General features: G+C 42.8%; 1 protein-coding gene across 2 annotated transcripts in view; it reads left to right on the top strand.

Annotated features, from left to right (window-relative positions):
* SLC35F6 (solute carrier family 35 member F6) overlaps positions 1-13,175 on the top strand; it is an 82,461-nt gene that overhangs the window by 34,045 nt on the left and 35,241 nt on the right. For both annotated transcript variants that reach the window (XM_029596239.1, XM_029596240.1), the window contains exons 2-3: positions 6,210-6,282; positions 7,019-7,190. In XM_029596239.1, coding sequence (XP_029452099.1) covers positions 6,210-6,282; positions 7,019-7,190 — 245 coding nt within the window. The remainder of the gene's footprint in view (positions 1-6,209; positions 6,283-7,018; positions 7,191-13,175) is intronic.

The following is a 13,175-nucleotide window of genomic DNA, read 5'->3' as shown; positions in this document are numbered from 1 at the left end:
TGGTATAGATCCTAGCTCAGGTAGTTAGTGACTGAAATTCATTATACTCTGATTTAGTAGCCTGTATGAAATGATTGATCATTTTAGCCCAAGTCTCTGCATATAGGAGTTCATCACAACAGTATTGTAGTTAGCACTAAACCGCAGACATCCAGGGCCGCTTTTACGTATGGCAAAAGAGGAAGTGGCCCCTCGTAGCAGAGGGCTCATTGCATGAGCATACAGTGTTCTGCCCAGTTGCTTTATTGGCCAATTCCCTGAATCTCAGGCAGCAAAAAAACAGTGCTCTAGCTTCTCCCCTTCCAGACAGAGTGCAAAGAACAGGAGGGGGAGAAGGGGAGTCTAGAGGAGAGAAGAGCAAAGAATAGTCACTTTGGTCCCCAATGAAATCTTTTTCCCCCCTCCCTCCCTCTGTGTCTGCAGAGAATAGGAAGGGAGACGGTAAGGCTGGAGTAAATACTAGAACAAAGAAATATTCAGGTTTTGTTTGCATATTTCTGTTTTTAATTTGTGGCATTTCTGCACTGGGGTGTGTATATATGAGATCACAGTGAAATGTTCTGCTAGCAAGTAGTGTCTATGGAGGGATTTGTAGCTTCTGTTGTCCCACTATGAGATATATTGATGATCTAGGGCCCTATGGAATATTTACAGCATTACCTTTTGATAGAAGATTTATGCTGTTTTAATGCTGGGAGATAATGTTATTTTGGTATAGCAGGTTTGCTGTATAGGTTCTGGGTGACTTTTTTTTTTTAAATAGGATTTTGTGTGACTTCACAAAGAACCGGCGTGATGTGCTTGCACGAACACCGGTATATTCAAAGCTGTTAAATAAACCCTTAAGAGAAACATGGGAGTAACCTGCATGGCAGATACTACCATAAGAAACTTGCTGGGCAGACTGGATGGACCATTTGGTTCTTTCTGCCATCATTACTATGATAATGTTATACAGATAGCTTGTGTCACTGTTGCTGAGGGGAGAGTAATTTGAATGTTTTTTCTATAGTAAGAGAAAAATATCCTAGTTCAGCCCAGCCAGCTATTTCAGATAATTCTGGATATTTTCCACTCTGTCCCCAGAAATCAGATGACACATTCATCAGATGCGGACATGATTTCTGAAATGCACACTATAAATATTTTTAAAATACATAATTGAATGGGATCCTTTAAATAGGATTGTTCTGGGAGGGATGGTGGGATCATAATGACTAAGTTTAATTAGCAAAATCTCTGGAAGGTGGAAGAGATCAGAAGGCTAAAGGTTCACTTAGGATGCCTAAAACTTTTGAGATCTGACAAATATCCTCATCAATTTTGGGTAGCTGCGACAATTTCGGCTAAATATGCAGGGGTGGGGATATTGATGCACAGAGATTTTCACTTTGAATTATTGCAAACATTCGCAGATGCTAATGGGCACTATATTTGGGTCACGATAAAAATGGGAGAACAGCTAACATTACTTAACTTATATGGTCCCACGACTCATAAAGAGGATTTTTATAAAGTTATCAGTACCCTGGCTCTAGAGAGATCGATCGGAAATATGATAGTAGGGAGAGAATTCAATCTCACTCTGAACCCGACTCTAGACACTTCTATTGGGCATAGTGCTGATCCCAAGTGTGCAAGAGCGGTTTTAAGAACCTTCAAGGAGCCGGAAGTGCTAGTCGATATCTGGAGGGCTCGCTTCCCCAAATCGAGAAACTATACTTTTTTTTTTCTACCCCGCATAATATCCACTCTCGGTTAGACATGTTCTTGCTTTGGCCATTTACAGTTTAAAGATATGTTAGTAATGTACCAAAATTATTGATAATCTTTTTGAAGTTACCCAATCAATGGTGGATTCAAAGAAATAGTGTTATTTTTTCTTGTTAAGGTAATTGATGTTACTGTAAAGACCATATTAAGGACAAGTAGAATTACTATCTTTATGATTGTTAAAAGTGCATAAATAAACAAATTAAAAAAAAAGACATGTTCTTGCTTAGTAAAAACCTAACTAATATAGTGTGTGCTACAGACATTGAACCCATAATATGGTCGGATCACACCCCTATTTGGTTTACATTGCATTTTAGCAACTATGACCAGGGTCAAAAATTGTGGAGACTTAATGATTCCCTCTTAAGCGACAAAATTTTTGTGACTCAAGTAAACAAAGAGATTAGCAAAATATCTGAAGTGGAATGATGTGGGTAATATGCAACCTGGGGTGCTATGGGAATGTCTTAAGGTGGTTTTGAGAGGTACATTTATAGCTAGAGCACCCTTTCTTAAGAAGATACGAGAGGGGGAAAGGAAAAAATTAATGGGCCTCCTTAAACAACTGGAACTACACCATAAAGCTGGGAATGCGTCATCTCAGCTAAAGCTCTAATTACAGGAGGTACGAAACCAAATAACCACCCTAGATACTGCGGTCATTGCTCACCAAATGGAGCTGGCACAACATAGATATAAGGTAGGGACTCTACTAGCTCGCACATTAAAGAAAAGGCAGGCGCAGAATACAATAGTGAAAATCAAGAGTCAAGTCGGGTCTCCTCACAGACAAAGCGATAAGAGAACGATTCCATCAGTTTTATTCCACTCTGTAGAGTTCAGATTCACAAATATGGCCATAGAATATAGCGGCCTACTTGTGAGACACACCACTACAGGGTCTGACGGCATCATAAAAACAGTTTTTAGACAGAGATCACTGAAGGGGAAATAACTGTGGTTATTAAGTCTCTTAAAGTAGGCAAATCACTGGGCATTGATGGATATACATCGAGATTTTATAAGACCTTTGCTCATCTTTTAACTCCGTTATTGGCGAGGTTCTTTAATTCTCTACGAGAGGGGGGTACGCTTTCTCCACAGGTGAACACTGCTGGAATTACCATCTTAGCGAAGCCGGGTAGAGACCCGACATTATGCAGATCTTACAGACCTATCTCCCTAATTAATATCGATATTAAACTTCTTGCCAAAATATTAGCCACTCGCTTGAATTGTTTTATAGCACAGCTTGTCTATCCAGATCAAGGAGGCTTCATCCCTGGTTGCATGACAGCCGATAATGTCCATAAAATACTAGACACCATCTGGTATGTCAAGAAACATGCCATGCCAGCCGTAGCTCTTTCAGTGGATGTTGAAAAAGCTTTTGATATGGTGCATTGGCCCTATCTGTTTCAGACCTTGGAAGGCATGGGATTTGGAGTGCATTTTTTTACAGTGGTTAAACCAACTGTACAATTCTCCTAGGGCTTGTATCAAGGTTAATGGAGGTTATTCCCCCACTTTCATAGTAGGAAGGGGAACGCGTCAGGGTTGCCCACTCTGACCACTTCTCTTTGCTTTATTTTTAGAGCCATTTGCTATTGGGGTCCGTCAGAATGAAGACATCCTTGAGCCTACCCCGTCCTCAATTACCTGTATACCGAATTGATATATAATTTATGAACCTCAGTTAATCTATTTAACCATCAATCAGTTATAGATGTTATCTTGTAATATATAATAACTACACCTTGACTATTTGTTAAACTTTTTCTCTTTTAGAAACGTTCCCTGTGTTAGACAAAGGGAAACGCCTTGTTTCCTGTATCACTCAGTTGTTTGTAAACCGCTGTGAATATGTAAAATCGAGCATCGGTATATAAAAGCATAAATAAATAAGGGTATAATTGTGGGGCGCTATACCACGACACTATTGCTGTTTGCTGATTATATACTGCTAATGCTGACAGATCCACCTGCTTCTCTTCAGGCACTAACTACAGAAGTGGAGGTTTTTAGCAGTGTGTCGGGGTTCCGTATAAACTGGGAGAAGTCTGGAAATTTTAAATATCACTGTCAGTGCTGCTGGGGAGAAGTTTATACAGGATAAGTTTCAATTTAAATGGGCAAAGACTAATATAAAATATCTGGGGGTGCTTATTAGTGTACATCAAGACATATATTCCCTAAATTGACTCATTGTGGCGTAAAATAAGCAAAGATCTTGAGTAATGGAGCCGCTACCATATTTCATGGTGGGGGCGTATGGCTGCAGTAAAGATGACGGTGTTACATTAATTTGGGTATCTATTTCAAACTTTACCGGTATAGGTACCTACTAGATTGTGCTGTGGCAGAAGAAGATTATGCATTATATATGGGTGAGCAAACTACAGAGGGTGGCCAGGAGAACGTTGTATTTAGCCAAAGAACGGGGAGGTTTAAGTGTTCCTGAACTAGAACGGTATTATTTAGCATCCTAACTCAAAAGATAGTTGATTGGCATAGGCGACAATCACCCAAACCCTGAATCATGTTCAGCCAGGAACTTTTGGGTCTAATACCAATTACTAGCTTCATATGGCAGCCACGGAAGACATGGCTGCTAGATCCCAAAGTAGTGTTACCGCCATCTCAGAAAAGCACTCGCCTTACGGGAACCAGAGAATATTTTCATAGCACATATCTCTATGCTAATAACACTTTTTCACCGGGTTATGAAAACTTTGCTTTTCACATATGGAGAGCTAAGGGAATTCAGACCTGGGGGCAAGTTTGGGGTAATGCCGTGATTAAGACCTTTCAGAGTCTCCAGTTAAAATTTGGGTTACCCACTACAGAATTATTCCCCTACTGTCAAGTATGTCACTTCTCCTTTGCCTGCCTGTTAGGGGGGCACTTACAGCAAGGGGAATCAGACTTTGAAAAATTATTCTCCAAAGCTGATAGGGTCACTAAGATGGTATCCATTCTCTATAAGCTGCTAGGGCAAGAGGAGTACCCTAAGGCGATACATATCAAAGCCTGGGAACTCTGTCTTGGGCAGACCTTGCACCCGTGGGAATGGAAGTTGAGATATCGCTTAATGGGCAAAGGATTTATTGCTGCCAGCCTCATGGAACACGCTTTTAAACTTTTGTACCGTTGGTATTTATATTCCACCAGACTGCATACTATGGCTAAGACCCATAGCCCATTGTGCTGGAGGGATTGTGGAGAACTGGGGACCTTCCTACATATGTGGTGGGATTGTCCAGTTATCCGCAAACTATGGGACGCAATCATAGATTGGCTCTCTGATATGGAACTGGGGCATAGGTCACTGGAACCAAAACAAGCACTATTAGGTATGCCAGCCCCGGGACTTAGACATCGCTAATATACTCGTTGGCTATGTATGTACAGCCACCAGATGTAAAATAACAAAAAAAATGGACTTCTCAAAACCCACCCAGCCTGAAGGAAATACCTCACAGACTTGGTTCAATATATTTATTATCGCAAATTTCAGCTCATAAAGGTAATACACTACATAAGTTTCAGAAAGTATGGCAGGTGTTGGAAAACAAAGGTTTCTGCTCAAGATATTTAAATATTGAGGCCTGATCAAAAGTATACATGTTTTTCTGCAATATTTACTTACAGAATTAAGGAAAGCAAAAAATCTGGATAGGAAGATTCTTAAGCTCCTTTCTACTCCATTCACAGTTAGCAGGTGGTGGGGTGATTTCGTAAAGACATGTGTTTTTGCTACTGATGCGACATGTTTTCAATACAGCTGTGTTCCTATGGTTCTTTAATGCTCAATTTCCTCACGTGATTGATATGTATATGTACTTCTGTGATAACATAAAGCCTCAATGTATACTTATTGTGACACACAATAAAAATTTTGAATTATAAAAAAAAAAGGATGCCTAAAACTTGTCTGCCCTGCCCTTATTGCAATTAATGCCCCATTCATGCCGGAATGCACATGCTGGAGGGTGGATGACACCTCCATACTGCACTTGTGTTGGGTCGGAAGAATTTAGAGGCATGATTGTCAGCCCACATGAGCTAGAAGCAGGTAAAAGTATGCTTGCATTGGCCCATGTGGGTCATGGCCTGTGTGTGGCTGCCTTCCCATCAGAGGAACAGAGGAAAGTTGCAGCGGTAGGCTGGCAGCATCAGATTAATTTGGAAGGGAAGAGCGGGATGGATAGAGGAGAACAAGGGTGGCAATCAGCATGGAGAAAGGGGACCCATCCACAAAAGTTTGCCACTTAAGTGCTTAGTTTCTCTGCAGGCACCCTATCCATAAGTCTCTTGAGAGAGAGACCAAGGATTAAATTGACATAAAACTGAATTCCTCTTACCCCTAATCATTTCAGAACACATTTTTAGGCATTTCAGGTTTAATAACAATCTGTTGCTTTCTGTTTCAGGTGGGCTGATACTTTGGCTGCAATGGGATGTAAAGGGTCCACAAGTCATAATTTTCAGCATCCTTTCCTGCAGGTACATCCCATTCCCTTCCATAATCCATGCCAAAAGGGTAAATAGGAGCTTGATATCTGCTTGGTCTTACTCATCTTCATTATGATCAGCTTGATTGTGTTCTTTATCACAAACAATTTGCAACAAATGGAGATGCCATGTATTAGAGATTGCATGCACAGAGGAGTAAATAGGAATATGCATTCATATCTGTAATCAAAGAATTTGACAGATTACTAGAAGTAAGAAATTATGTATACATCACCCAGTCAATACTGCCACAGGAGCCATTGTGGATGTTTTATGAAACTCTTTGGTGCTGCAAGCTGAGATTTCGGTCTGCACACATTAATAGCGGTGGCTTCCCTCCCACCATTTGGTTTGTCAAGTTTTTGTACTGATCGTTGCTGATTGGAGGGATCTCAATATTTCTTTTGTAGCTCAATTTTGAGGAGAGAACACTGAATTTGCTGTTATAAAGTGGAGTGTTTTGGGCCAGTTGTCAGGACTGCAGCCTCTTTACAAGTTGAGGCCTGGACACCAAAGTTAAGCTAACCATCTCTAAGCTTGTGGGTGTACCTGCCACCTTGGCTAGATTAGGCACTGCATTCTATAAATGAAGTTGGGTCCATGTAGCCACATATGTGGGGAACCAGCAGACTTGCTCCTTTTCTGCGGTTGTCTGTCTTAGGAAAATCTGAGGCTCACCTGTTTATCCCAGCTCTTTTTTTCTTTTCTTTTTTTCTTTTCGTCCTAGGCTACGGGTATGTTTTTGGGAGAGCTCTCCTGTTTGGCAGCCTTCTACCTCCTGCTCTTCAGAGACAGACGAAGACCAGAATCCAGCTTGATGCCTTCTCAACCCTTCAACTCACTGCTCTTTCTGCCACCTGCACTGTGTGACATGACAGGCACCAGCATCATGTATGTGGGTGAGTTAATGCAAATGTTCTAAGTACATTCTGAGCTAGTCTTCTGCAGTTCTGAGGGATTAAAGGGGAGGCATCTTAACCTGTTTCGGGGAAATTCTGTAAGGGCTGACCTTTTACACACAGAATGAGGCAAAGCAGATCTTACACAATCGGGATGCAAAAATACAACAAAAAGAAAAGGCAACATGTATTTGAACAGTTTCGTACGTGGAAGAAAATAATTTTTCTGATGGCAATCAGAAATAGGGTTATGAAAATTCAGTTTTCTCGGCTGCTCTAGCACTAGGATCAGCAATTTTGGCCTCTATTAGGTTCTCAGGAGGCAGTAGCAGTGCTGACAAGGGAGGGAGTACTGAGAACAGAAGGTGATTTTGCTGGAGACTAAAGAGTAGTTGTAAGTATTGCTTTGCTAGGAAACTTTGTGATTTAAAACTTGGGGGAAAAGAGAGATTGTGGCATAAACTGATATGCAATGTTTGATAAAAAAAAAAAAAAAAAAAGCAAGGTTAACTTTCATTGCCTATCCCAAACACATTCTTTGATTTGTAGATTATCCCAGTTAAGAGGACAAGAGGGACACTTTACACAACTAGAATCGATCAGGGAATTTAGATAAAACAAGAGTAACCCATCCTTTATTAATAGATCAGTGTTTATCCCAGGACAAGCACAATGCTAGTCCTCACATATGTGATGTCACCGGAGCCCTAGCGCGGGAAATCTTTCTGTCAAAGTTTCTAGAAACTTTTGACTGGCCCTGTGAGGCCACTGAGCATGCCCAGCATGCCATGATATTCTCTGCCACAGGTGTCTCTCTTCAGTCTTCATTTCCTGTCCAGCTTCAGGCATCGCGGGACAGGAGCCGTTGCGAGTTCTTCACAACATTCTCTGACTGAAAAGTCATAGTTTTTCGAATATTCATTCTCATAGAAGTCTCTTGGGGTTCTCTTTCACCAGCTGGTGAGTACTTCGGTCTCGATTTCTCATTTTTGAAAATTTTTTCTCATGAATTCCCATTCTCTTTCGACGGCCGTCGATAACAAAATGTTTACAGGCTTCAAAAAATGCCCTATATGTAACAGAACCATGTCGATCACCGACCCACATCTTGAATGTGTCCTCTCTCTGTGAAAAGCACGATGTGAATACTTGTCCTAAATGCGCTGAGATGATGGCGAAAGGCTAGGCAGGAAAAAATGGAACATTTGTTTCAGCTGCAACTGATTCCTTCCCCTTCAAAATCATCGAAGTCTTCTCGGCTGGAGTGACTAAATGAGCATTACTTAAAAAACCTTGCCCGGAAGGATCCGGTGATCGTCCATCCTCGCCATCGTCCACAGCATCGACGAAGTCGACCAACCAACTAAATAAAGCTAAAACATCATCATCGACCATATCGACGTCCCAGGAGGAATCGACGGCAAAGCAGCCACGGACCCAGGAAATAGCGGTCCCCTCAACGCCTGGGCCTTTGCCTCCATAGATGCCGGATCCTCCACAGACTTCTGCACAGGATCCATCATCGCAGCCTCCGCCACTGCTTACAACTGCTCTGATTCCATCAGTTGTATAGCCGGAATTGTCTGATCTCATCAGACAAGCGGTCATCCAGGCTTTAAAAGATCAAGCACCTCCGGCGATCCCGCCGATGCCGGTGGGTCCACCGATGCCGGTGCCATTCTTGGCACCAAGGACAACGATGGACTCGATCACTACAACACAGAGACTCACTACGTAGTCATCGTCCATCTTCTCCCAGATACCATCGGGCTCTTCGATGCCGCTCTCGATTCCAACGACGTCTAAGTCTTCCAGAACACTTCCACAGACTACATCGATGACAACCACTGTATCATCGAGGCAACCATCATCTGAGCCTCCTGAAGTACAGGATCTCGCATTCTATCGACGTCTTTTACAAAGATATCAAAATGTCATTGATAACCTGCCATCAACAAAGCCTCAGGACACCTCACATTTGTTTTCCTCCGATGATCCACAACCAGGCCCTTCAGGCCTTCATTACCCTCCCAGATCTCCTCCAAGGTCTCCTTATAGGGATGACCCAGACGACTCTTGGGATGACCAGCAGTCTGTAACATCTTCTGAAGGATTCATGTCTGAACCATCACCTCCAGAAGATTTATCTTTCTCGACATTCGTACAGGACATAGCTGACTTCATTCCCTTCGAACTAACAGCAGAAGAAGATACCGGGCAACACACTCTAGAAGTTCTACAGTTTGTAGACCCGCCTAAACAAGTGTTGGCTGTTCCAATCCATGAGGTTTTCTTGGATCTTCAACGCCGCATCTGGGAGCATCCATCCATCTTCTGTCCCCGCAGTGAATAAGCGTGTGGACACAACCTATTTAGTGCAGACAGCTCCAGCATATCAAAAACAACAGTTACCACACCAGTCTGTTGTAGTAGAGTCTGCACAGAAAAAGTAAAAACGTGTGTGCCCACACTCATCAACTCCACCTGGTAAAGAACATAGGTTTCTCGATTCATTAGGCAGAAAAGCGTATCAAAGTGCCATCTTGACCACACAAATCTCTGCTTACCAATTGTACATAACACAATATCAGAGGAACCTATGGAAGCAAATGGAGGAATTTATTACTTCTTTGCCAACGCAATTCCAGGAACCAGCACAAGCCATAGTCAACAAAGGCCTAGAAGCCGGAAAGCATGAGGTAAGGGCAGTATATGACCACTTTGAGACAGCTTCCAGAGCAGCAGCAGCTGGAATCACCACCCGTAGATGGGCATGGCTTAAGGCCTCGAACCTCAGGCCTGAGGTCCAAGAAAAACTTGTGGACCTACCATGTGTCTGCAACAATTCCTTTGGAGAAAAGGTCCGAGAAGCAGTACAACAGCTTAAAGACCATACAGAGACTTTGTCAACTGTCTCAAATACCACAAGATCCCTCTACACAATCTTCTCGTCGCCTACCTCGAAGAGAAACCAGACGTTCTTACTATAGGCCAAGAAGATACTACCCCCAAACTTCTAAGGGTAGGTTAACTAGACCATAACAACGGTCCCAGGCCAGACAGCCTAGGCCTACCCGCCCGCAACCCCCTGCACAGACAGGACCAGCGGCGGGCTTTTGAAATACAGGCCAGAGAACAAGTCCATCCCCTAAATCCTTGACCAGATCTGCCAGTGGGAGGAAGAGTCTCCTATTTTCACACACATTGCCTAAACATAACATCAGACCAATGGGTACTCTCCATAGTGTCTCGAGGTTACAAACTAAATTTCCTCTCAATTCCTCCAGAATCTCCACCACATTTCTTCCCACAACAAAATTCTCAACTACTTCAATTACAAGTAGAATTATCCATCCTTCTGAGAGCCAGGGCTGTACAGCCAGTACCCCAGACTCAGCAGGGCAGAGGATTCTACTCCCGGTATTTCCTTATTCCAAAGAAAATCGGAGGCCTACGTCCCATCCTATACCTCAGAAACCTCAACAAATTTCTGAAGAAAGAAAAGTTCAGAATGGTTTCTCTAGGCACCATGCTTCCACTTCTTCAAACAGGAGACTGGCTTACACTCACATTCCAATATTCCCTCCTCATCGCAAATACCTGTGCTTCATGGTGGGCCATCAACATTTCCAGTACAGAGTTTTGCCATTCGGCCTAGCCTCTGCCCCCAGAGTTTTCACAAAATGTCTGGCAGTAATAGCAGGACGCTTGCACAAGGAAAGTGTCCATGTTTTCCCATATCTGGACGACTGGCTCATCAGTCAATCTCAGCAAGGAGCTCTCACTTCTCTGACTTGAACAATTACACTACTTCACTCATCAGTTATCAAAAATCCCATCTCACTCCAACTCACCTGCTTCAATTCATAGGAGCAGAATTGAACACCAATCTAGCAAAGGCCATTCTACCCGTAGATCGGGCAAGGACACTTACTCTACTAGCAAGATCCATTTACTTACAGAAACAAACAGCTCATCAGTTTCTCACTTTACTAGGTCATATGGCCTTCACAGTTCATGTCACTCCTATGGCACGGCTCGCCATGAGTTACTCAATGGACTTTAAGATCACAATGGATCCAAGCCATTCAACCACTGCATTATCCAATTCAAGTGACCCACCAACTAAGATCATCTCTACTTTGGACAAACATGGACAACTTGCGCAAATGCCTACCCTTTCAGCAACCAGACCCACAGATGACGTTAACTACAGATGCATCCACCTTGGGTTGGGGAGCTCACATAGACAATCTCCAAACACAAGGGACTTGGACAACACTCGAAGCAACATTTCAAATCAATTTCCTAGAGCTTCGAGCTATACGTTATGCTCTGCATGCATTCAAGGACTGCCTTTCACACAAGACTGTTCTGATCCAAACAGACAATACAGTAGCTATGTGGTACATCAACAAACTCAGAGGTACGGGCTCATATCTTCTTTGTCAAGAAGCTGCACAGATTTGGGCCTGGGCCCTATCACACTCAATGTTTCTCTGGGCCACTTATCTGGCAGGCACTCAAAATATACTAGCGGATCACCTCGGTCATCAATTCCAACCACACGAATGGTCCCTGGATCCCTCAGTAGCGACCAGGATCTTTCAACGTTGGGGACAACCAACAATAAACCTCTGTGTCACATCTGAATTACAAAGTGGACATGTTTTCTTCTCTTCACAAACAGAAGAATCAGCCAGCCAAGGACACCTTTGCTCGCCCTTGGAACTCAGGCCTACTATACGCGTATCCTCCAATACCGCTCATAACCAAAATTCTAGTGAAGCTTCAACAGGACAAGGGGTCCATGATACTCATAGCCCCATATTGGCCTCGACAAGTATGGTTTCCCACACTTCTAGACCTCTCGATCAGGGATCCCATTCGTCTGGGAGTAGCTCCCACTCTCATAACTCAGGATCAGGGTTGGTTGCGCCATCCCAACCTTCAATACCTATCCCTGACAAGCATGGATGTTGAAAGCTTGATCTTACAGCCACTCAATCTTTCCACCAACGTATCTCAAGTGCTTCTAGCTTCTCGTAAACCTTCCACACGTAAGAACTACTCTTCCAAATGGAAAAGGTTCACTCTATGGTGTAGGCAGAAAAAAATTGACCTTTTTACTTGCCCCACTACTTCTGTACTAGACTACTTATACCACCTTTCAGACTCTGGTCTCCAGACTTCATCTGTAAGAGTACATTTAAGTGCAATCTCAGCCTACCATAACAAGGTAGAAGATGCACCTATATCCACACAACCTGTAGTCAGTAGGTTTATGAGAGGTTTAATGCATCTAAAACCACTAATTCGGCCACCAGTCATAGAATGGGACCTCAATCTGGTCTTAACAAGACTCATGCGTTCCCCTTTTGAACCCATAGATTCATGTGATTTTAAATTTCTCACATGGAAGACTATCTTCCTCATAGCCATTACATCAGCTAGAAGGGTTAGTGAGTTACAAGCACTTGTCATGTACGCACCCTATACAGAGTTCCTACATGACAGTGGTTCTCCGTACACATCCAAAATTCCTTCCCAAGGTAGTTACGGAATTCCACTTGAACCAATCCATAGTTTTACCCACATTCTTTCCAAGGCGTAATTCCCATCCAGGAGAAACAGCCTTACATACCTTGGACTGTAAACGTGCACTAGCATTTTATATCAACCGCACTGCAGTCCACAGAAAATCCACACAACTTTATCTTATGATCCAAACAAACCAGGAAAAGCAGTGGGTAAACATACTATATCCAATTGGCTAGCAGATTGCATACAGTTTTGCTATGAAAAAGCAGGCCTTCCTCTCCAAGGGCGAGTAAAGGCGCATTCAGTAAGAGCAATGTCAACCTCAGTAGCACACTATCGTTCAGTACCAATCCTTGACATCTGGAAAGCAGCAACATGGAGTTCTCTTCACACTTTTGCAGCTCATTACTGTTTGGACAAGCAGGGACGACAAGATTCAGCCTA

This window comes from Rhinatrema bivittatum, chromosome 3, assembly GCF_901001135.1.
Source record: "Rhinatrema bivittatum chromosome 3, aRhiBiv1.1, whole genome shotgun sequence".
Taxonomy (NCBI): domain Eukaryota; kingdom Metazoa; phylum Chordata; class Amphibia; order Gymnophiona; family Rhinatrematidae; genus Rhinatrema; species Rhinatrema bivittatum.
Note: the sequence above shows the minus strand (reverse complement) of the source record. Positions and strands in the feature narration are given on the sequence as shown.